This window comes from Diorhabda sublineata, chromosome 7 (assembly GCF_026230105.1).
Source record: "Diorhabda sublineata isolate icDioSubl1.1 chromosome 7, icDioSubl1.1, whole genome shotgun sequence".
Lineage (NCBI taxonomy): Eukaryota > Metazoa > Arthropoda > Insecta > Coleoptera > Chrysomelidae > Diorhabda > Diorhabda sublineata.
In genome coordinates this window covers 8,787,033-8,813,593 of record NC_079480.1, presented here as the reverse complement: position 1 = coordinate 8,813,593, position 26,561 = coordinate 8,787,033, and the positions used below count along the sequence as shown (strand labels likewise).

General features: G+C 32.8%; 1 protein-coding gene across 4 annotated transcripts in view; it reads right to left on the bottom strand.

Moving 5' to 3' along the window:
- The window catches only part of LOC130446752 (uncharacterized), a 62,660-nt gene that overhangs the window by 3,913 nt on the left and 32,186 nt on the right, over positions 1 to 26,561 (bottom strand). The window contains exons 13-20 of one of the 4 annotated variants that reach the window (XM_056783172.1): positions 23,267 to 23,325; positions 21,337 to 21,477; positions 20,287 to 20,418; positions 15,255 to 15,725; positions 12,083 to 12,149; positions 9,454 to 9,527; positions 2,771 to 2,960; positions 360 to 424 (exon numbers count right to left, since the gene is read on the bottom strand). In XM_056783172.1, the coding sequence (XP_056639150.1) occupies positions 360 to 424; positions 2,771 to 2,960; positions 9,454 to 9,527; positions 12,083 to 12,149; positions 15,255 to 15,725; positions 20,287 to 20,418; positions 21,337 to 21,477; positions 23,267 to 23,325 (1,199 nt within the window). The remainder of the gene's footprint in view (positions 1 to 359; positions 425 to 2,770; positions 2,961 to 9,453; positions 9,528 to 12,082; positions 12,150 to 15,254; positions 15,726 to 20,286; positions 20,419 to 21,336; positions 21,478 to 23,266; positions 23,326 to 26,561) is intronic. The other 3 variants (XM_056783173.1, XM_056783174.1, XM_056783175.1) reach the window with 3 other exon arrangements.

Genomic DNA, 26,561 nt, shown 5'->3' with positions numbered 1-26,561 from the left:
TATGCGTATTGAAACCTAAAAATCTAGAATTGTTGACTGTCTCTTGTACACTGACAGCTCTTGAATATGTTCGAGTTTTTGCTGTCCCTGAGTTTTACGGAGATTCCATATAAAGTTCCTTATACTCAAAGATAAGAGCATATAGCTAACAATAGGGTACTTGCATGGTTTGAGAAAAAATAGTTTTGGATAGATACAACCCTTATTATTTTTTTTTCAATTCTTTGATCAATATTTATAGAGACAAAAAATATTGAATATTCAAATATTTTGTAGGTAGTTTAAACATCTCAATAAGGCCGCCATATTGCGTGACGTCGTAGGTATAAAATAAACACTGGACTAAAAGATATACTTACATTTTGTGGTATTACAACCGGTTGAATTTCTTCCAACGTGTCCATCAATTCCTCATTAGAGGAGTCTGGAATGGAACAAATGAAATATGATTAGGACAATATTGACACTAATAAAATAAAGGGTATGAATGAACGAATGATATACAAAAAACTAATCCAAAGCTGTTGATTGATAGATCAAAGCAAAAGTAAGACGTAGCCAAATAAATTGGACAGCATACTATTTAGAAAATTGATTGGAGAAGACGTTGGTTATATGAACGGCTTGTATTTGTTGAAAATAGATCGACTAATAATAATGGAAGTAACAGAATGAATGAATGATAGATTGCTTGATTAGAATCAAGAGTGTCATAATAACTGTAGATACACCACATAAAGAAATTAAATTAGTAGTCAGGTCATATTTTACTTTAAAATATAGTAATTAACCCTCTGTAGGGCAATATATCCAATTAAAAAAATAAACATTAATTGAAAAGTGAAGAAATACGAGTGTTTCTGGATTTTTTTTGTCACACTGCATCATAAAGGTAACTTAACTTAGATGAAATTATTTGAAACAATTGTTGTGTTTATTGTAGCATAAAGAAAGCTTCTAGCACATTGTTTGCGAGACACCAGAGCTTTTAGGAAATTTGCAGTGTATTATTCTCTTCTCTATCTAAATAGGCTAGTGTCCTGTCTTCTATTGACTGATTACCACTAGAGGAACATGTTGTGTTGGAGCTTTGTGTCGTTTTCATTTTTGATAGATCGACAGTTGTAACAACTCCAAGTTTCCACTTCAAGCATTTTCCAAGTGTAAATAGAATAGCCTCTGTCTTTTTTGGAAATTTATTGTTCTGTCATGTTGATTATCTTCTGAACTGCGAATGATCTCTTCAAGATTCACCTCTCCACCGACTTTTGACATTTCTTCTACAAAACTAGATGTTAAATTTCTAACTTTTCAGGCTACGGTTGCTACATCCACACTGTTGACATCAGCAATATACTCGACAGAATAGTCTCCGTCTTTTATGAAAATTTTATTTGTCTGTAGGTAATTCGCAATCTAGAATCCTCTCATCTTGAATATCTTCTGACCCACGAATGATCTCTTCAAGATTCATTCCACCATCTTCATTTTCATTGACAGAAAACTGACCTTGTTCCATCTAATCCTCATCTAATTGTCGTCTTCACTGTCTTCATTTATTCCAATCAATACTTTAGCTATTTGTCAGCCCGAAAGGATCGAAAAGTCATCTTTAAAAAGAAAATGAGCCATGTTATAAGACACTAAATTTTATCGAAGATATTCAAATAAATAAAAACATTGCGGTTTTGGAGATTTTGATTATTTTTAGGTTTCTACTACTTGAAACTCTTTAATATGTGGCATGGTGAGAAAAACATACAGAAAAAAGTAGATGCAGTGTTTAACTACATCTTCACCAATATGGAACAAAAAGATTCTTCTTCAGTATCCCCAAATATTTTGAACAAAAATTGCTGCTTTTTTCTGTATAAATTTTTTAAAAAGTGTGAAAATTGTCACCGAAAAATCTAAAAGTAGAGCCATTTATGGAGAATGGTTGAACTTTCGAAAGTTCTGAATTTAATGAAACAGTTACTCCTGGTTGTTCTCGAATTGATTTTTACTTAAAATCCTGTGGATAAAAAAGGAAAGAAGCTATAGATTTATATAAAAATGACAACTCGGATCCTTTCTTGATGGCGTAGCAGAAGGTATGGGGTCTGTTAGAAAAGAGAATTTGATTTCTCTGAAGTATTAGAAGTTAAAAAAAACTCAACACTACCTACAAAAATCAGAGAAGTGCTTAGCAGATCACAACCCCAGTTCGAAAAATATTTTCTAGAAAAATCTATGGCTTTACGAGAAGACAAAACCAAGATATTAGAGGTGGCGCTAAATTTAGATAGTATATTTTTAAAAATATGAACGTTATACGTTAGAAAATTAAAACCAGAACTGAAATTAGTGGTTTCTACAACTCCTGTCTTCAAATTTTCATGTTACTATTAATATTGAGTTTTTACCATTAAAAAGCTAGTTTCGCCCCATTGTGCGATGTGACAAAGCGCTTATATAAAATCCGACTATGACATATGTAAGTAAAAATTAAAAACTTAATGACAAATTGTAATTTTTTTGCGGAGCTCTCATCTGAACCATGTATTTTTATTTTGGAAATGAGAGCAAGTGTGCGAAATTTCAAATCAATATATTAATTGGGATTTAGTTAAATATTCACTACAAAATTCTATCAACATGGACGAAAATAGTGAATTGAGTAAAGTTTATTAATTTTAAATAGCAATGTAAATTATTGATATATATAAAATGTAAAAATGAATGCAATCAATGAAAACTTGAAAATCAAGTATTAAATTAACGATATTACCATTTTTGTGGATACCATTTGAATCTAAAGAATTAACTGGAGCATCAATATTATCTGATCTTTGGACAACTACTTGTGATGAAGACGATTCCAATATATCGCTCTTCAATTTAGATGCTGATAAGTTGCATAAGCGAACAATTAGATTTTGAGAGTATTCTGGATATTCTACTTTAGTCTTATCAGAAGTCTAAAATAATAAATTAGTCGCATTAAAAATAAAATAGCTGATTTCCTATCACTACTATTGTTTGCCGTATTCTCTAATGACCGCTACCACTACAACAACACTCACAAGGTACTAAACGAATCTATTAACTTGATCTTATATAAAGTTATTCCATCAATGAATTTTTTCCCGAGAAAAATCATTCCAGCGGGAAAATTCAAATTCACTCCTTTACTACTAAACTATAGCGTGGGGCTGTAAGGAATATGCCCTTTGTCCAAATTTGTCGGTCAGTCCATATTTTAAATGAGCTACGTGCTATGTGCTATGCTGCGAACAATAATGGATCTCTTAGTCTGCCCAATATACTTCCACCACAGCTTATTTCATATGTACCACTCTTTTCCAAAATTGTTATTTTATCCAAATCCCAACAATTGTTTTAATGTGTAACTGGATTTATGAACCAATTTCAACCCCACTTTGTTAAAAATTCATTGCAATCCTTTTGTATAAATAGGATTAAAAGGAACCAGAGCAAATTTTTCCTTTTGATTGCACAGAGAGAATTCTTAAACTATCTACATTCTCGATACAAGTATTTTCAATAGTGTATTTTTCAATAGTAAATGGAAAATTAATTAAACAATGTAGCAGAAAATGGAAACTGGCCATCTCATGTTAGATGCAAAAGAATCAGACGTGATATACCTACACGTTACGGTGTTTTTCTTAATTACATTAAATTCTAGCATATTTCTATTTTTATTTACAAAAATACTAGTATTTGAAAACGGTACTGTCCATTATTTTTCATTTCATAAGTAAACTTTACGAATGGAAATTTTAAATTGAGTTTCAAAATGAAATCTTCTACATTTGCATTTTTCGTATTGATTATAACGAAAATATCATCCACAACCTGGGAAAATCAGTGATAGACAATTACCCATAGCTTTAAGTTGGAATTTCTGAAACCGTTGGAGATATTCATAATGAATACACTGTTTACATTACCACTACATCTTCAGTCTTTGAAGACGATAACTTGGTTAACGAAACGCGCGTCAGACAGTGTCATTGTGAGTCATGGTGGTATAAACAGTGTATTCAGTATGCCCTATTGCTTCGTATTGTTTGTAGAATTCGTTGTTGTATTGGAAATAGTTTTGTTCCATACATATTTTTATTAACTGTTAATATTCTTGTATTTTATCAGCTCCCAAATTATTGAATGTCAGTAAGTCCTCAAGATACTCCAAGGTCTGCAGGATTCACCACCTGGGAAATAATGAGATTTCATCAAAGGAGATTAAAATTTACCCATCTTTAATTTCAGTATTATTCACTTTGTTGATAAATTTCAACCTTCACTGAAAAACAATGATTTGATTTCAACTATTAATTTTCAAACTCCTTCGCTAACCATTGGAATTATCATAAGTAGACGTACAGATTGATGAAACAATAGGTAGGTTGCCCTCCCAAGTTTGAAGGCAATATAGCTTTGACATTGTTGGAGTACTTACAGATAACTTATAACTAAGTGTACCGGTGACAATGTTCTAACAATTTTTGTTTCACACTTATGATCATTTTGTTCAAAGGTATTTTTTGAGATTTTGATGTAATATCCTGTTTCGATTAAGCTATTAACTCTCGAAATAGTCCTTTTTGTACATTGCCTGTCACAATACTGGGAGGGCAATGAGATTGTTTGTCTCAACAATTTGTACGTCTAGTTTTAATATTTCCAAATGGTTCTCGAAGTTTGAGAGCCTACCCATCAAACTAGAGAGTTTTTCAGTAAAGAATTCGCTAGAAATTATCAACATAGTGAAGAATACAGAAATTGAAGATGGAGAAAATTTAATATCCTTTGATGTAAGTTCATTACTTCCTAGCATGCCGATCCCGCAGAACTTGGGATACCTCGAGGACTTACTCAACTCTAATGCTTTGGCAGCTGATATAATAAAAGAAATTTTACAATTAACGAAAATTTGTATGGAGCTAAGGTAATTCTAGTACAAAAATAGCTACGGGTAATTACCCATCACCGTTTATGGCTGATCTATTCATGATTCACTTTGAAAAGCATATCAGTCCAGAGTTTTAGTATTTGTCCAGGGTATGGTACAGGTATGTGGATGATATTTTCGCTATATCTAATACGATAAAAGCAAATATAGTAGATTTAATTTTGAACTCAATTCAAAATGTCCGTCCCGACCGACAGTTACCATTTTTAGATAATTTAGTAATTGGGAATAGTAATAGGCTAGAATTTGATGTATTTAGGAAAACCACCGCTATATGCAGATAGATCTCGGCTGATTCTTTACAATGTATCCAACATAAAATGCCGACCCTCAAGAGAACACCCCCCGACACGGTTACTCCGCACTTCATAAGCAAGTGCCAAGTTATACATAGGGGCAGGTATAAAGAAGACGAAGGACCACTCGAATTAGATCTTTTCTTGCCGAAAAAGGTCGGAAAGGGTTTATCCGACATAGCAAAAACACACACATATTGAGACAACCAAGAAGACAAGAGAGCATAGCAAACAGCGAAGCTGCCATTGCGGGATCTGAGTATTCACGTCTCAGTGATGGTCGTGTATGGGCCTTCAGCCAACCGAGTAGTAAAACACTCTGATAAATTGGTACTAGAATTGATATAAGGGCATTCGGTAATTTACTAACGCGAGATTTGAAAACTGCAGTCGTTACCGTAGAGCTTTGATTGTCCGAGGAGTTGGTTTTTGCACATCGCTTAGCTCCGCATTTTGCACGCACCTGCTTTTTCTTTGCTGCACTGCATAGCAACTTTTGTACATTGTTCTTCGTAAACTAGCCGGCAGGATATAATCAATCCAGGAAGGCACGTACAATCTGTTCAGCTGGCTTCATTGTATTCTTCAGCATCATATTAACCCCTGGAGTATAATATTTTCTTCACGGACGCTACCAGGAGCATATGACGTTGAAAACACTGACGCTCAAAGCAATTCGATATCTGAACTTCAGTCAAAACGACGAAAGACCGTTACAATCGACGTTACACTTAACATTAACAAGATACAATAAAAGAAAGACTTTTAGTGGATAGGTTGAGTATCATACATTCAAGAAATCTCTAAGTCAAACCACCTTTTTCCAAAATGAAAATCAAGATAAATTGTTGAGTAATCCTAATGATAAAATAACTAAATTAGAAAAAACTGGTATCTATGGAATTACCTGAAATTATTGTGACAAGAAGTATGTTGGGCAGACTAAGAGCTTCGTTATTATCTGGTTTAATTAGCACATGGCTCATATAAAATATGGACGAACCGAAAATAGGTAGGTAAAGTTAATAAGTTTCAGTCTCTGATGACGATAACATGGTTATCGAAACGCGCGTCGGATAGTGTAATTGTGAGTGTTGGTGTAGTGGTAGTGTAAGCAGTATGTTCAGCTTTTTACATTTTCAGAACAGGGTTGTTTTGTTAGTTAAAATTTTACAACTGCGGTAGATTCCACATAATACTTTTAGGTAATTCATTTAGCAGGCTAAACAAATTACTTGACTGAAAGCGATAACGTTAATGTAACGAAATATAAATAAATATATACTCTTTCATACACATTTATCAAATTTTATAATAGTTTAGCTTGACCGCCATATATTTTCATAAATTTGTAACTTTTTTTGTAAATAAAAAATACAAAATATGAAACTATGGAATGTATGTTCAGGAGGGGAAACTAAATTATAAACTTTAATATTACCATGGCGGTTTGACAAAAGAGTTAATTTTCAGAAGTTGATAACACCGGTGATTACGAGGGTTGCTAAATAAGTTTCCCGATAGAAAAAATAAAAACAAAGATTTACAACTTGTGACTCATCATTTCATTTCTCTTTTTTTGACTGTTTGAGCTGATGTTCAAGAGCTCGCATTGTCGTGGTGGAGAGTGATTCGTCTTCTGCGTTCGGTTTATCTAATTTTTTTCGAACATTTCTGGAAAACGAATGCTAGTGTACCATTCAGAATTGACCGTCCAGTTATTCCGAAAAAGCAGGGGACCATTTCCTTCAAAGTGCTTTGTGCCCGAACAACTTTTGTTGGATTTTGGCCAAGATGAATGTTTCATATATCTGTGGACAACTCAAATAGTACTCGTAAGACAACACGTTCTGAGAACGTTCACCATTAAAAATGTCAAACTTTATAATGGCAATATCGGATTTGACATATTCACATCAATGTTGCCATATCTCAAAACTTAATTAGCAACCCTCGTATATTGTTAGTTTCCAACATGAGAGAAAAGTTATTATTATCATAATATATCATTCCCTTGAAATGAGTTAACCAGAAATGTTTAATAAAGTCCGTGCTCTTGTAATTAGAGATCGTCAAATAAAATTACATGAGATTGCTAATGAAGTAATGTTGCAACTGAATGGATATGCAATATTATGCGTGAAAGGTTATATGTATATAAAAAGAGATCTACCATATGGGTGTCACAATTAGTGCCGATGAACAAATCGCTTGTAATAAAAATTTAAGCGCAAACAAAGAAAATACTTTCGTCGGCATGTACCTGTAGTACACCATTACACCCCAGTTGAAAAAATGAATTTCATAGAAACAATGTACTTCGAAGAAGACCAAGAAGACGAAATGGTTTTTTGGTTAATAAGGTCATTGTCATGGCATTTGCAGTGTAGTCTATTGATTATTTAGATAAAAGATCATTGACCAATAAAATGCTGATTTACAGACACATTTTGGTGCAGAGCTTAAAAAGAGAGTATTTGTTGACGGAAAGAGTTTTGATCCATCAAGATAATGCCCATTCGTCCACTATTGTTGAAGATAAATTAGAACAACTGCAATACAATTGATTGCCTCAGCTGCTATATTCACCAATCTTATTGAAGAAATGTGCCGCTGAACTAACAAGTCTGCTGTGCAAACTATTTTCCCATGAAGGAGGTCTCTTCTCTGAAGATTGGAAACTTGCTCGGGTTCAACCCGTACCCAAAAAAAAGGAAATAAGGTTCCCAGTAACTACCGTCCGATTGCTTCAACCCAGCCATTGCTAAGGTCAAGTAGAAAATTGTTAACCAAAAAAGCTTGAGATATCTTGTGTCTACTAACAACATCAGCTTTCCTAAATATATATCAACCAAAAATCTCCTGGCCTATCCGTCTAATATATGAACTGAAGATATAGAGAAATATGGGGAATCCAGAGCAATCGCACTGGATATATCGAGGGCTTTTGACAGAGTTTGACAGGCCAACCGTCTAAATAAATCAAGATCGTACTTGCTTAGTACCTTTGTTCCCCAAAGATGCATCTTGTCACCTACTCTATTTTTACTCTAAATCAACGATCAAACTGGTGTATTCGTTCAAATTAACTGCATCAAGAAACTCGGCTAACACCCAAATACGTAGGCAGTAACAGATCACCACTATCAATACCTATCTTGAAAACATTCTGGAGTGAGTTGGAGGCAATCTGATTGGGTTAAATGCAGCAAAGAACCAGGCAGATGTTTTTACAAAGAAAGGTGGAACCTAAGAATTTGGTCCTGAATATCACTATCACTGCCAATTCGCTTGTTGAGTGTTGAGGTTGGGAGCAATATGTACTTGGCCAAATTATCCAAGGCAGCTTTACAAAAACTTAGAGCTTTCTTTTAGACCAAAAAGCTTCATACTCGCTGAACTGACTACCACGGCAAATGCTCTTCCGAGCTGTTCAGTATAATCTCACCTAGAGCAATATCTGCAAGACCTACTCGACAGGCCGATGTAGCTTATGAACACTGAGTTCACCTGCAGATGCCCAGAACGTCAATTTATCGGTACTCCTCCCTTTGGAGAAATCCAAGTCTGTGGAATCAGCTATCAAGGCCCTACAACCAACTGAAGTTCAAGAGCAATATCCACAGTCATCTCTACATGCTAGACACCACTCGAACTAGTCGAGCATTTGCTTTTTACATGAAACAATCTGACTACATCCGCTTACTTTCTGTTCACAAACTTAGAAAAAAAAATGGCTTGGAGGAAAGTAATTGGGAACTCGCTGATGTAGGTTCACAAATAATAATATTTTTTTACTGTAAAGTGACTTTTTGATGAAAAGTCACTCTTTTGTTAAACTGATGTTGTATACTTATTATTAAAACGAAAGGTGTATGAAGTAATGTTACTTCTTACTGCTTTCACTTTGGTGAAGTTGTTTTACGTGCTAAACAAATTGAGTATTATGAAATTCAAAATAATATTTAGTAGTTAAATAAATGTATTGCTATGTACAATTTGATTCAGCTTTAAGCAAATTAGTATTGACAAAATAAAAATGGATTAGTGAGTCTATAGAAAACCTAATATTTTTTTTTCAAGAAATTGATAATACTGGAACACATGCAGTTCAATTTTATTATAACTCATGCAATTATGAACCGTTAGAACTGCAAGCAAAATTATTTTTATTACCAGCTTTCGTTTCTGTCCTCTTTTCTTTTCATCCGGATTTTTTTGTGGTTTGAGAAAAGTTGAAACAGTCAATTCTAAAAACAATACATCTATGATGTGAAAAAGTGAAAAATAATTTAATGTAAACTGATATCTGTCTCTCTACTAATATATACAATTGTAGTGGAAGTAGGATTATATGTAAAGTTTATATAAAGCTGTTTTCACTGCATACCTTGTATCAAATATGTTTTCTTGTACAACTACAAAAAGGAATTATTTCCAAAGAAGTACCACAGCAAAAAAAGTAGGTTCATAATGCCAAGTTCTAGATTTTTTTTTGGAATATCTTCAGGGGTCCACTTTAGCCACCATCTTGAAAAACACGTTTTATCGAATATCTCACGAACCGCGCATCGTACGACATTCAGGAGACACCTCTGAACATATTCCAAAAAAATCCGTCCTTTAGAACGTTGCAAAAAAGTACTCGGCACTTGGCCTATGAGAGAAGATAAAAATAATTTTGTTTATCGAGAGTCATAAAGATGTGAGCATTAGATAGATGAAGAGAGCAAAAAAGATTTTTATCCACGACTGTTGTATGATGTACCCATTATACATCTACTTTCTTGACCTTAATAATACCCATTAATCACAGCAGTGATAAATGAATCATTAATTAATTCTGTTAGATGCTTTCTTGATTTAACCATATTGTATTGTTTTGAAAAAAAAATCAGTTTTTATAATTTTAGCATGCAAAACACTAAAAATAAATTTTCGTATACCAGGCTCGAACCCGTGACCAGCAGTTTTGATGCACGAAACATGTACACTGAGCTGAGACATTTAAAGTGTTTCTCAATGTACTAAACACTAAAAATAAATTTGATTCAAACCTGTCAACATTATTGTCTGTTTAGATTTCTTAGTGATTTGATAATTATGTTAGGATAGATTAAATTAATTAAAAAAGATATAGAAAATGAAAGTGACTTTTTTTAACATCACCAGAAATTAGATGAGCTGTTGAAGTTACCTCATCAAAAAACAAATACATAGATTTTTTTATTAATATTGAGATATTATACGATTATTATAATTTTCGTTAACTATGTACTATGTTTTACCCGGGAGAACTCTCTAGGTGAAATCTTCTCTCACCTGCAGACTTTGAATGGAGTGTTTTTTTAAAGAACTGGCACTGATAAAACATCACATTATTACCAGATAGGCTGTCCAAAATATGAGACCTCAATATCGTACTGACGTGAAAAAAAATGCGAGTGTTGACTTGATTAGTGAAGAAACAAATACCAGTCAGGTGAGAGATAAATGTTGTAATGTTGTGCTTTTTGTCCAAGAAAGAAAAACAAAAAACCAAAAAAGTGTGTGGTTATTATATATATATATATATATATATATATATATATATATATATATATATATATATATATATATATATATATATATATAAATATAAAGATAAGTGTTAAGACATTATATTTTTGTTTTCTGTATTTTTTTCGGATTAAAAAATTTAGTATATAAACTATATCACATTCTTTTTACAGACAAACATCACAAAACGGAATGAAATGTTTGAATACATTAATTTACGGTGAAATTATTTAAATAAGGCATTGTGAGAGAAATTCTCACTAGAGAGTTCTTGTGTGACGGAATTTCTAGCGAGTTCTACCGGGTTAAATGAGCAATAATATATTGTATGAAATATTTGGTTTAAGGGACTAGTACCGGTTATAAGGGTGAAAAATGAAGCATAATTAAATATTTTTTCTGTTTTTTTTATTATAATTCAAATACAAACAATTAAAGAAGTTAAGTTTTTTTTATTACCAATAGGTAATAAGCAGACCTTTGGAATATTAGTCATAACGATTATTTCTATTGAGTTGACAAACATTTGATTTGATTCATATGAATATTGTTGCTGATGTATTAGTCACGTGATGGAATACCTCCACCGTTTCTAAGATAGGTAGGAACTATAATTTTGATACTTATATAACGTTTGTGAGTTTAGAACACTTTGGAAAAATGTCTTCCAGAATTCCAATGTACCATGTTACATATAACATGGGCTGAGACAAGTTAAGATTCTCCTGGGAAAACTATAACCAGAGAAGATCTGCTGATCAGCCTAAGTAAGAACAACCTACAAATATAACAGTCAAGGCATTGTCGTCTCAATGGACACCTGAAGACGCTAGACTTGAGAGATACTGCAGCGTGTAAATTCTGTTGCGCGAAGGACGAAACCTCTATTTACATTCTTTCGAAGTGTGAGGCACCAGGGAATTCAAGAGCAATACACCTGGGATCGTAAGAAATAGAAGACGATAATTTTTGGCTACGACAGCCATCCCATATTGTGAACTTTCTAAGAGGATTGGGGTTAATAGATCAACTGTAAACATCGGGTTTCCCAGTATAATAACAAGAAAAAGGGACACAATAGATCCTTTGTGTAGCGGTGTAATTGGAACCCTAATATACAAACATATAATATGAATTATGATTACCCTCGAAGAAAAAATATTTATTATTCTGAATAGAAAGCTTCCTTATATGTTTTACTCATCTGAGCTCAACATATAAGCCTAGTAATATAATGACTATTTACCTTTGGATGGCGATGACAAGTCTGGTAATTTGACAGTATTCGTTTCATCTAATTCATCTTGCTTATTCTGAAAACAAATAAATCTCGTTATAAAATTTTTCACTCGATCTATTATTGGATAATTGAGAAGGCATTCGGTTATATCTCTAAAAATAATTGTTAATTAATAATGGAAATTATGTCAAATGGTGTTGCGGGTTGAGGACTCAAAATAAAACTTTCCAAAAGTTTTTTAAAATGCCAACGTATCGATCTTTTATTTGATCTTTATCAAGGCTAAAAATATATAGTACATTATACCTCAAATGTTGATGAAGGTGCACAAGTAAACAAAAAATTGTGAAATTATAAGTGAAACAAAAATTAGATAGTAAGTATAACAATATAAATATTTATACGTGTATATATAATCTACGTCTAAGACAAACTATATAACATAAAAAAACAAGAATATTCTTGTTTAAAACAGGAAAACAATGTAAAAGTTATTTAAAGAAACGAATACATACACATATAAGTAAAAAAAATATTAAACGTTAGTCAAAAGATAAAATACATATTGTGCACGAAGAGACACTTCTCCTATTAAGATATATCTATCAGTGAATGAATACTCCCAAACTTTTCCAATTTCAACAAAAGCATAAACGGTAAAAACTGTTGAAATTATTACCATCAAGTACTAGTCTGATCTGTGTGTGTTAACTTATAAATATTCAAAAGATGGTTATATAGAACGAGATTGGCCACATCCGTACGGTTATTAACTGTATCATTTAGTTATATGTATTCCGCTTATGGTTCTTTTTGCATATTTATTTCACATAATTCAAATTAAAGTTGTGACCATTAGTGAAATGATGTTGGGCAAGAGCTGTTTTATTTTTTTTGTTCTTATTATGTTCTCGGCAATCATATTTATGCTGGTATATTCTGGATTACACGTACTATTTAGTCATACCGATGTAACTCTTATTTATTTATTTTTTAAATCACATTGAAATGCTACAGTTTGGGTGTTTTGTTATTGATATATGTGAATAACTTGCCACTTTTATTGAGTAGAATGCCAGCTTACAATTATTTCACGAGTGCGTTTTGAAGTTTCCAAGATTCTCTCACTAACTAGCTCCCTTGGGTAAAAATTGTTCCTACTCTGGGAAGAGGATCTGAATAGCGGCAATCAATTGAAAATGACGACAGAGCAAAACCAGGAGTGTATATTTGATAAAGTCCAGGAGTTCGAATACCTGGGAGTGACAGTGACAAACGAAGGAGGTGAAACCAGAGAAATCAACAAGACTGGCGAGAGAGAACAAAACGTTTGGAGCTCTAGGAGGACTATTAAGATCAAACGATATTTCAAGAGCCGGCAAGTTACGCATTTACAAGACAGTTATACAACCAACGGTGTTGTATGTTGAAGAAAACCAAATAGGATATGGGTGAGAAAAATACTAACGAGGATTTTCGGAGGAGTGCGTGAGCAAAATGAGTGGAGAAGAATGAGCGCAGATATCAGAATAAAAATACTCCGTTGAATGATGCATATAGCCAGACAAGGACATTTGTGAGAAAAGATTCTTGGGAAGGGGAGAAAGGGCGAAAAGAAAAAGAGGGCGTCCTCGGAAAAAAGGATTGAAGCATAGTAGGTAAGATTTAGAAAGAATAGGAATAGAGAACTGGCGTGGAACAACGATGAACAAAAATAAATGTAGGAATGCAGTAGAGCGACTCCAAGTCTTGGACTATAGTCCAACACGTAACATCAATCAAAATTACATACTAGGAAGGACCATAATATAAAAAATGACTGGAAATTATTTTCAAGTCACCAAAAATTGTCAGGGGGCGAAATAGCAGTATTGAATCAAAAATTCGTTGTTTTACAAATAAATTTAGTAACTGTAACTAAATTACATTTTTACTCAAATTATAATATTAAAAAGAGTTTGTTAAGGTTCAGTATTTTTAAATATGTTAAACTTCTGCATTTTTGAATTTATTTTATTAACAACAGCAACGCCGCATTTTTCGTCATCGTTAACCGTTGAACATGAAAAACGAGTCGAAATCCTGCTTTCAAGCAGCATGGTTGTCGCTATACGAAGTCTGGCTATTAAATAATAAAACTGCGCGCCTAGAGGGCTCCCTCGACGGGTGGGCTAAAAAACGACTAGTACGTTGGGTATCTAGATATCTTGTATATGCACATCCCAAAACACGTTTCCGTCACTATTATAGTATTTGTGCAGTGGCGGTTTGAAACGGACGTGATTATTTCTCGTGTCGAAAACCGCGAGCAACGCATCAATCTCAAATTCCTCGCCAGATTGAAAAAAACTCCGACTGAGTGCTATAAATTATTGCAAGAGCCTATAGAGACAATTCTCTAGCTCGTGCGCATGTTTTTGTGTGATGTAAAATAGTGAGGACCGAGAGAGCAAATCAAAAGTCAAGACAATGTTGATCGTTTTTTTCGAAATTAACGCTATCGTATTAACTTGGTTAGTTGAGAGGTCAGAGGATCTGACTGTCAATCAGACTTACTATTTGTCAGTTTTGGCAACACAGCGAGAACGAGTTCGTAAAAAATGGCCCGAAAACGCACCACCTGCCATTAACACGCTATATGTGAAGCAGTATTTGGCCAGTAAGCGCAATCCTGTGTTCGAACACACGCCGTACCTATCATATTTGGCACCGTGCGATTTGTTTTATTTCCGAAGATAAAATATGCTTTGAAAGGGACCCGATTTGAGTCGATGGAAGTGGTAATGCAAAAAATGGCAAAGCTCCTAAAGGCCCGTACCAAAGAAGATTTCCAGCACTGCTTCGATCAATGGAAAAAACGTATGGAAAGGCGTATGACGAAGGGAGAGGAGTTTATGGAAGGGGAGCATTCAAATGTAGATTAATTTTTATAACCTAACCATTCTTCGTAATCAGTCTCGTTATTTAATATCCAGATCTCGTATCTTTTCTTACGTTTCTGTAACCATTCAATTACATTCAAACAAATAAATATATATGTCATTTAAATATTCACGAGTGGTGTTTCTTTCCCTCAATCAAGAGGAAAAACCCCAACAGACTTAGTTCTCTAATATTATTATCATTACCTCTTCAAATGAATGAATAATTACTTTTAACTCTAATTAGCTCTACTTACTGTGTTGTTATCCACTTCTAAATTAGTATCTCTTTGACAACCTTCTGGATGAGATATTTTCTCTGTTGTGGTTTTTGTTTCAATTTCTCCAGTAAATTTTTCGTCATCTTTAACAACAACTGTTACTTCATTTTCAGGAGTTGATCCAGATTCGCCACATTTCACTTTTTCAGTGTGTTTATTTGTAATGGTAGTTATTCTTCTGATGTTATTATCTTTTATAGATGTTTCAATTCCAGGTCTTTCAATAATAGGACGAGATTGTTTGTCATCAGTACCCATTTTATCTTTGGGAAATTTTCTGGTCTTATTTGGAGTGTCAATTTTGCTTGGACTTTTCTTATTATTAGAATTTGCAGATTCCGAAAAATCATCTGTCTTTTTAGAATCTAAAATAATTTTTTTCTCGCTGGAATTTGTTTCATTTTTATCGTCTACTGATTCGATTTCACATAGCCTGTCTTTGTCTACCTACAATATATAATAATTTTTCTGTCATGTTTGTACTTGTTCTACCAGTTTTTTGTTACATTAATCTATACCTATAGTAGAAACGGTGAATGTCTTCCGTCATGTGACTTAATCTATGATATATCGAGCACATATTTTCTACTTATCTTTTTCTATTAAGAGAAATCAAACATAACAACATAGGATCGATTAATTTATTTACCAGACTAACTACAAGATATACGTGATAGTTTCGTTAAATTAACAGTAGAATCGTAAAAAGGTTGAATTTGGCGTGAGCTTTGTTTACTGTGTTGTTTTTAGCGAATGGAAGATGAAATATTCACAAAGTGGATTGCAACACAGCTAATTCCTAATTTACAAGTACTGTCGTTAATATTGACGGACAATGCGTATTCATATAGTATACTGCACAAAAACAACCTTCTACTTCGACAAAAAAAATGGTGAGTGTTTAAAAATGTAAATTGTTTGCAAATTATTAAATTTTAGTTTCATTTTATATATATACCCTCATATCTAAAGTATTTTAAGTAAACATTTTTCCGCAGTACGGTAATAGGATGCGGAAGATTTCAATTTAAATTTATAACTAATACCGCTCAGGCCTTTTTAATTTCTTTCTGGAAATTCTTCGTTTGCAGCCATATTTACTTAATAGACTACTTAATACTCTGGTTTTTCACAGGTAAGGAAATATTTCAGAATATGGTCATTCGAACTTTCTTTTTTTACTAATCACCTTTCTCTTTCTAAAGGAATCATAACGCAAAAATAGTAACTTTGAGGCAGTCAGTCTTCAACAGACAGTCGGTCTTCATCAACTATTGAAGGTAGTAACCGCTAACTAGATCGCATACCGGGGTTCTTTAACCAAACATACCGCTCAAGTTAAATATTCCTAGCTATCTTTATAATTAAAATTCTGATTGTTAAGCTATTAAATCAATATTAATTTATACTCTTAATTTCGTCGACTTTATATTAAATCCCTTCACATTTGAACAAGTTGATGATTAAAAATATTAAGTTTAATGAAAATCTCTCAAGACCTGAATTATTATAAATTGCTAAAATGAACTGAAAAGAAAATGTATATGTCATTGATGAATTGTTTTAAAAACATGCTCATATGAAGTCTTAAAGCTACCACGAGGGTTGACACTTAAGTTTGAGATATGACAACAATGATGTGAATATGTCAAACCTTCCATAATAAATTTTTACATTTTTAATGATGAACGTACTCAGAACATGGTGCAGTACGAGTGCTATTTGAGGTGTTTATAGATAATTTAAACATTCATCTTGCACAAAAAATGATATTGAATCGCGAACATTCTCTGGTTGATTAAACCAACAGCAGTATGCCGATCGACTTTTGGTCATCTTGAGCCACCGTGTTTCGCTGGCTTCCGAATTCCGGATGAATTTCGTGAAGATCGTCCAAAATCGGCTGTTAGGTCAGAAAACATCGATGATGTGCATAAAATAATTTTCTGAATGGTGCACCAGGATTTGTTTACCACATGTCGTAGAAGACGAATTATTGTCCACCACGACAATTTTACACATCAGTTCGAAGAAAAACGTTTTTGATGAGTCAAAACATCGAATTGATCGGTCATCCGCCATATACTCCTTGTTCGGCACCCAATGATTTCTTCTTATTCCCGCATATCAAAAATAAATTGCGAGGTCAACGTTTTCCTAAACATGAAGAGGAACCAATTCGTAAAAGGCCTACCTTTGGAATATTAGTCTTAACGATTATTTCTACTGAGTTGACAGAAGTTTTTATTCGATTCATATGAATATTGCAGCTGACGTATTAGTTACGTGACGGAAGACCTCCACCGTTTCTACGGTTAATTTTTAGAATAACTTGATAAAGAAGGGTTTTTACTTGTCACTGGCAATGACACTGATATCCCGAGCCCACCTCCTGAAATCAAAAGTATTGGCAAAGTGGCAACAATTTTCAAGCGCTCAGTAAACGTACTTGTTGCCCTCTTTTTGAAAAACTTAAGACTCTGGAATCGACATCAGTCTGGTCTATTTACTCGATGTTAATAATGTCATAATATATACCTAATATGTCTTCTGGGTTTGGGATTATAACTAAGAACTGTGTACATACTGCGAATTCATAACTACGTAGTGAAGTGAAATTTTTTTTGAATGATTGTTATAAAGATGTTGCGCCGTTCGTAGTGAGCAGTAAGTAGGTGAATACAATACAAACACTATGGAATTGAAATATTCAAACTATCAAGTTAAAAAGTGTTTTAATTATAAAGTGAATTCCTATTTTCTATTTGTTAAAACAATATTAATTATTCAATAACAGATTCATTTTAATGAGTGATTATAGAAAAAATATTGTATATAGTACAAGCAAAAAGTGAAATTATTGCTTTAGTGTTAGGCTCAAACAATAATGTACTACTTATTGAGAATATGATTTTATAGCATATAGCATTTTTAGAAACTAGGATCCAGGATATATTTCTAACCAGCTGATTTAAGATTCCTCACCCTGAACAAGATTTTTATTTGTGTTTCCTCACGTTGCATTCTGTTTTTGGAAGAAATTTAAAAGTCAACAAAGAAAAATCTTCTACTTTCAATACGTTGATTTCTTGCTTTATTTTTCAATGATTCTTCATGATTCTATCTTCAGTTTTTCTGAGTTTATCCACAACTATTGTATAATGTACTCAGTATACGTTTGCTTGCTGGACCTTAATAATACCCATTAATCACGGCAGAGATTAATTAATCCATTAATCACTGCTGCTAGATGCTCTTCATTAAGCTATATTATATTGTTTTGTGTCAAAAATCGGTTTCTTTAATTTGATCATTTGCAATATTACTAAATATTTTCAATTGAGTAAAAAAAAATTGGAAAAGTAAATTTTCTTAGACCAGATTTGAACCGGGACTTCCAGTTTGAAGGCACATTAACATTGAATTGTCATTGACATGTTTGGGTTTGCTGTATAACGGTTTCTTAACGTATTATGGTTTTTGCAACAATTTATAAATTGAAGTACCTTTTATAATTATCTCAAACTTATCGACATTATTGTGTATGTTTAGATTTCTCAGGGTTTTAATATTTTATGTTACATGATAAAAATAAAAATGAATAAAGAAAATGAAAGTGACTTTCCTTTAACACTAACAGAAATTAGAGAAGTTGCTGAAGTTACCTCATGAAATTTTTTGCAGGAAAAGTCAAGAAAAGTGTGTAATGTAGTATAAGAATTTTGAACTGGCAACAGGGATTATTAATAACTATAAAAATACCGTCCTCTAGTAACATTAAATATCCAATATTTATTAAACTAATACATAGATTTTTGTGTTGATTATTACGGAGACAATAAACGATTATTATAATTTTCGATATCTATGTACTGTTTAAATGAACAATAATATATTGTATGGAATAATTATTAGATTAAAATAATAGCGTTTTATAACATTGGGCCAAAATTTTCCAACAAAAATATTATTTCTAACTCATCACTATCTTCTTTATTTTTTAAATAGTTGAGACAAAGATTATATGTGTGCTTTAGATCATTATCTTGCTGAAACACATACTCATAGCCAATTAAAAGCATCCCAGAAGGATTAGCATGTGTTTTCAATATGCAATAGTAACCATTTATGTCTAGGGTTCCTTTAATTCTGTGGAGATCTTCTACTCCCGTATATGAAAAACACCCCCACACCATCATAGAGCCACCGTCATGTTTAACAGTTGGAGTAGCATCGGGGTGCATTTTTTCTGAAGATCCACTACGAATATAAATTCTACGCTTTTGCCCAAACTTTTCGAATTTGGACTCACCAATCCACAGGACTTGTTTCCAGTTTTCTACTATCCAATCTTTATATGTAAGGGCCCATTCTAGTCTTTTTTTCTGTTTCCGCGTCGCAAGAGTGGTTTCTTTGCAGAAATTGCCATTTAGGCCAGCTCTTTTTAAGCGTCCCTTTACTACATTTACTGAACCGCATTTGAATTTCCGGTGCTGTGAGCTTACTATTCTTTTTGGACATGATGATTAAGAAGACTTATCCTCTGCTTTAGAAGTTACACGGGACCTTCCACTGCGTTCACTTCGTTGCATTCCATACGTTCTAAATGTTAAGGGTGATGATTTTATTTTGTTTTTCACAAACTGTGCGGGGGGACAGGGAAGAACGTCGAAGACACGATGGTACACACTCAGTAAACTAACATAGCATTTTCGTTATAGATCAAATTAAAAGTGTTTATGTATAATATTTCAATGAAAAAGTAAACAAAAAGCGTGTCCGGCAACTTCCGTCTGTAGTATACACTCGTGAATAATATATCATTATCGATTATTATTAAGTTTTATAATAGAGTTTAGGTGTTTAATAAATATTATTGAGCTGTTATCAGCAATGTATCAATTTATGTTCTAATATTTTATTTCTGAATGTTTTTTTTTTGAAAAAATTCCTCCCATCCTGTATTTTAAATTGTATTATTTTTCTTCACTTTACTCAGTTTACTTACATTAGTTTCCATATTAATGCTCGGAAAAGTACTCTGAACTATAGCTGTTTCATTTTTCTTGGCTTCTACAATTTGTTTCTTATGACTTAGTTCCAATTTATTTTTCATGATTTTTAGTTTTTCTTTTTTCTTCTGAAAACCAACGATATTAAATTTATGCCAGTATCAATAAAGTAAAAACGTAGTGGATGGAAGTATTTTGACATAAAAATTTCCTATTTAAAATTATTCAATTTTAAATACATTGTACGAATGTAACTCAGACAGAGATACAACCTCTTGTGTTTAAATTATCTCACCACTTCTGATAGGAACCATTAGGGTCTGTTAATCATATCGTCTCGGATTACTGATTGTTTTGTCTTGTGACTGTGAAAAATCATAAATTTGGCTACCTGACTTGAGGATTATTGTATTCATTAAGATTTATGGTGCACGATCCTAATGGGGACCCACATCATAGTTAATTGACTCAAGTGTTCTCTAGACACTTGAAGTTCCATAAGCAAATCAAATTACGTACTTTATTTTATATCGATGTGACTCCAACGACCATGCATATAATTATTTATAGCATTTTAGTATTTAAAAGTGGTCTGTAAACAGATACGAGGTCTTTAATAGTCTGGCATTCGTCGAGTATGGTCATCGGTTTATTGAAACCAAGTTAAACTAATTATTTTATTGTTTAATAAATAGTTATTTCAAAGTAGTTTTATAGTTTTAATTCAAAGAATATGGCCAACCATTTTTGGTTAGTCCGAAGATACATTGAAGGTAGTAAAGATAAATATTGTTGCTACGGATGCTTGATAACACTGAAATTACAGTTAGGATTGTCATTGGGAAAATTGTTTGGAAAATAACTAAAAAGTCTCTTTAACTTGCCCAGTGGATTAGTTCGAAATAATTATATTTTACAGGTGCATATTGATGAAATTTATATTTAATTCATTTTAAATTTATATCCTATCTATATAATCTATTCTTTTAGGGGACCAACAAAAATTAGAATATTTTTAATATTATTGAGAATACACGAATAATTACCTGCAGGTTTTCTCGGAGTTTTGTAATTGTATCTGTATTGAGAGTTTCGGTAACAGGAACATCAACGGGTACATTATTTTGGGTTTCGTCAGCAGAATCCGAATTATTTACAATTTTATCGTGAGTTGGTTTTGAAATTAACTAATAAAAGAAAAAATGAATTAATAGAATTGAAAAATACAACAGTCTTCGAATAGCCCAGCACATATTGTGGCAGAGGTAAAAATTGTTCACATTTCACTCAATCAGTGTATATATTATTATAATACTACTATACTCAGCAATCAAACAAATAGATCAAAGAGGTACTATATTCAATAAATCGACATTTGTGCATATACAGATGACATTGAAAGTTGTAGAAAGAAAATATAAAAAGCTCGGTCTAGTTATTAATGAATCTAAAACTGTATTCATGAACATATCGGTAAAGAAAGATTGTAGGAGATTTTGAAAAATTTAATAATAGATAGCAAAACTTTCAAGGATGTAAATAAATTTAAATATCTCGAGGAAAATATAAACATATATAAACAAGTGGTAATAGAGGTATTGTTTGCGAACTGAAAGCTCCTGAAAAAAAACTAATAACAAGAAGAATGAAGTTAAAAATGTTGGGCGATGAAATAAAAAGACCAAGAAAAAATAAGAATATTTGAGAGAAAAATTATCAAAAGAATATATGGAGAAATTAGAATGAACGACACAGACTGGAGAATTTGTAATAATAAAGAAATTGATGAGAAGTCTAGTGGGATTAAAATTTAAATAGGAAATAATTGCGATAAAAGTTTATATTGTTTTAATGGCTTCATTTTCAATATGACTATCCTAGGTTTTCCCCCCGCCAAAGTTATTCTGAAGTGGGGTGGGGAGAAATGTACCCCCGGGTAAATTTGCGGTTTTACGGTAATATCTCTTAAAGGACTTGCAATATTGAAAGCATGATGGGTATAAAAGTTTTAGAACATTCAATTACAACCACGTTTTTGAAAAATTGATGTTTCAGCTCCAGGTTTCCGGTAATATTATCAAAACCAATCCACTTATCAATATGGTGGTTATTATAAAAGTTAAACACGAATAAGTTCTGCGTAGAATGAAAACAAAAGTCAACTTTTACGACTAATCGTCTCCGTACAGTGTCACTTTAAATTTATTCATTTCTTATCATAGTTACCATCGATTGTGACAGTTGATTTAATAAGTACTATTACACATATTTTCAACATAATAGACCAATAGGCAGTGACTGACCTATTTTAGGTGGTCATTTCAGAAGTCATAAAACTTTTCACAGTCAAACCTTAATACCTACAGATGCTGAAAAGCCATTTCTGGCAGCCCTATGTGGCCGGGGTAAACTACCCTAAATTTTTAAAGAGGGTCAGGAATAAGTGAAAAATATGAATAAAATAAGAAAAATTGATTGGAAGACTTATATAATGAAAAATATGTAATCATGAAAGATTTATTTATAGAGAATCACAGAAAAATTGATAGAAAAATTCATGTAAATGCGAGAGAAATGGTTTACTGTCAATTAATTGTAACAATTTGTTGACAAAAGCTAGTAAAAATTAAAAAACACATAAAAATAATTAAATAAAGATAAAAAATAGAATAAAATTTCAATATACAGAATAAAACCATAATGAGTAAGTGAATTATATGTAATAGTAATAGGTAATAATTAGTAAATAAGTCCATAGCAAAAATTAAACCAGTATGCAGCATGCCCGGAATTAAATATTATAATTAGAATAGAAGTTGTTTACAGAGTAGAAGGCACTGTCCAGTAAATATGTCGTCAAATAATTATTGCGGAATGCGGGAAAAGATGATATCGATTTGATGTAAAATTACTAGTGATTGTGCATTTTTTTGCATTGTAAAATATTGAGCACACGAAAAGGTAGAATATACTTACGTTTGTTTTGGGGACTAGTGGAATGTTCACCAGTTGAGATACTCTCGGTTTTTTGACTTCTAAAAAATTAAAAATATAAAAAATATAGTAAGAAGGAATCTTCTAACGGATGAGATTTATAAACAAATATTTAAATATAACATTTTTCTCTGCCAATAGTTTTTAACCTAAAATGATATTTTGCAAAGTGAAAATAAAAATGGTAGATCTGAATAATAATTTATCGATTTTTTTTTGAAAAGTAGTATGAACGTTCTTCTGAGGAAAATACAACTGGTACTTTCCTGGTCATATTTACTTTCATCGATATCGAACTCTTTGATGGCAAGCAATTGCAAGGAGATAAGCCCAATCCGCCAACAATCTGATTGGATCTTTTTAGGACAGTTTAACGTCCTGTCGTTCGAAAAGTTTAGACCGAAATCCAACAGTTGGCGCTGATATTTGGGTCTACGTATCTACGTACCAACAACAGACACCATTCTCACTTCCAATTGCGAACCAAGCCGTACTAGTAGATAATAGATATGAATTATATTTTTAATCCCTATATCATCTTGATTTTGCTTCAGAAACAATAATTTCGTAGCAAAGGTCTGACCTCATAAGAAAAAAACAAAAAATCTGTAACTTGAATTCTTTTTCGGATTTTAGCATCTCAAAGCCATTAGTCTTAACTTAATATCAAACAAAAAGGAATTATAAATAATTATAATTGACAGTAAAGAGAATACGAGCTTAAATTCGTCAAAATAATAATTTATTTGAAATTGTTTCATTAATATTTAGTGTTCCCTCCTCTGGCCCTAATAACAGCTTCCACTCGTATTTTTATGAATAGAATAAGCTTCTTGTATTCGATCTTGTTCGATACTATCCCATTCTTTAGTGAGAGCCGTTTTGAGATCCAATTTCGTTACTGAAGCAAAATTTCTATCCCGAACTTTTCTCTTAAGTTCATCCCATAGATTCTCGATATTATTAAGTCCGGGTTACGCGCTGGTCAATCCATAGTGGCAATTTCGACATCCTGTAAATCCTACTGTACGGAATCTACAGTATGTGGATGGGCATTTCGCTAATGAAACTGGTGTAGGGAATGACATCTATGTATCGGTTCGTCGTTAATACCTCCACTCCATCGCCAGTTCAATAAAAACCAACTTGGTTTTTGCTTCCATGAAATGCGCGCCTAAATCATCCAAAAACCACGTTTTCTTTTATGCAACAATACTCGAATCTTTCTCCAAATCTTCTGCAGACTCGTCCTCTTATATCGCTACTATGCATTCATATTCTGCTTTCGTTTGAGAAGAGAACGGAGCCCCATTGTTCGTCAGTCCAGTTAACGTGTTCTCTGGTAAACTGTAGATGGGTTGCTTGGCGGTTTGTGGTTAATTTGTGGTGATTAGCTGGCCTTAAGTCTGCTTCTGACTGTCCAGCCACTCCAAGTGCTTCTCATAGCTCTTATTGGACTTGGAAACCAGTAACAATGAATCTGTCATCTTCCTCGGATGTGCACCTTTTTCTTCTGGAACCGCCTCTTCGATTAAAGTAAGAGTTTCTTGGTAAACTTTGGAAACAACAGCGTACTGGCCACTTCTCGGCTTGTCACAATAGGATAACCGCTTGAGCAGCTTTATCACTTGTTGTGTACATTTTCAGGTAGAATTCTTGTTTGTTGTTAACGAGATGTGTGTCGATTGACGTCAGATGGAGAACTGATAGTGGTGGGTCGGATAGATAACCTTTTAAAAGGGTCAGTTACCATCAAGCATAAAAAGGGTGCATATCAATCAAAATATATTGTTGGATTGTGCGAGCAAGAAACATTACAATATTTGAGTTAATCCTCTTAATTTAAAGATTTTACTGAGAAAAATACAATTCCGTTGTTCAGTTTTTCGTCAGTGACTTGCTATGGCAGGGGTGTCTCTTGAGTCGATTTTTTTGCTTGGATAGAGACATAAGATGTAATTCAATAACCAACGGGCTCTATACATTAATTTGCATTAATAATGAAAAATTTGCAACAGTAAACACAATAATTTGTTCCATTTTGTACAAAAAATAAGGCAACAAAAACAAATTAAATTTATTTGTATGCACAATTTGTTTATAATCGAGTTAATTTTTATTGTAGGCCTAAGGCTACCGCAACTTCAGTCCTCTTTTGTTGGATCTATTGAGGTAGTATGATATTCCAATTGTACATGGCTTTTGCACTTTGTTGTTTCCAGTTGAAATGAGATCGAGATGTTGCCTTAGATAGTTCAAGTTATTCATCAGGAAACATCAAAATTGTTTATAAAAATTTCTTGATATTAATTATTGTTCAGCGATTTTCATTCTTACAGGTAATGGTGCCAACTCATTAGTCTTGAAACGTTCCATACTTAATAGGCTGGTGTTGAGACGTTTTGTTATTATTTTGTAAATTGTCTGACACTTAGGGCTTCTTTCAATTAGTTCATAAGCAAATGAGTTTCTAATGGTCCTATCCCAAGTTGGATATTTAGATCAATATTAGGTTCCTCATTGCTTCTAAGAAGTTCCATTCTAAGTAGACTGATATTTTAATATTTTTTGCCAAATTGTCATCTAGGATGAAATTGTACCTCGTAGTATGTGATATATTGAGAATAAAAAAGCATGTTAATGTCACAGAAGAAGTGTGATACATAAATCAATGAATCTATGTAAGGTAATTCTGTAACCCATTAGATGAGAACTTAATATACAAGCTTCTATTTTTAATTTTGGTCACTTCATGTATGGTTCTACATATTCACAGATATAGTTTACAATCAGACACTTATCGAGTGGTAGTAATCAGCTTTAGAATGATTCGAAGTCGAAACATTCCTATCAGCTTAGGTAGGAAGCCAGACTGACGATTTGAACACTTAAATTGAGAAGGGTCCCTCAAGAGGTGTTCGCGTTTGAATTTCAGTAGATGCGCTGGTGTATAATGAATGAGTGTCATGTTGAGTGTTACTGTTTATTCGTCATATACTTCTATATGGACAGTTTAAAAGGGAGAGAATATCTCGTTCCAGATACCTCGTACATGTTGCGCATGCTTGATAATGCGCAGAACCTCGGATGATAGAGAAATCGTGTTATTCAGTCTTTATTAGTAAGAAAGGCTTCCACTTATAGAAACTGTCCATATAGAAGTATTACATATATGAAATAACTTCGCTCGCCTGGCGAACCCAACTGGTGAAAATAAAAACATTCTTTACGATTTGACATTGACAAAACAGAAACTGTTGATAAAGCATCGGTTAAT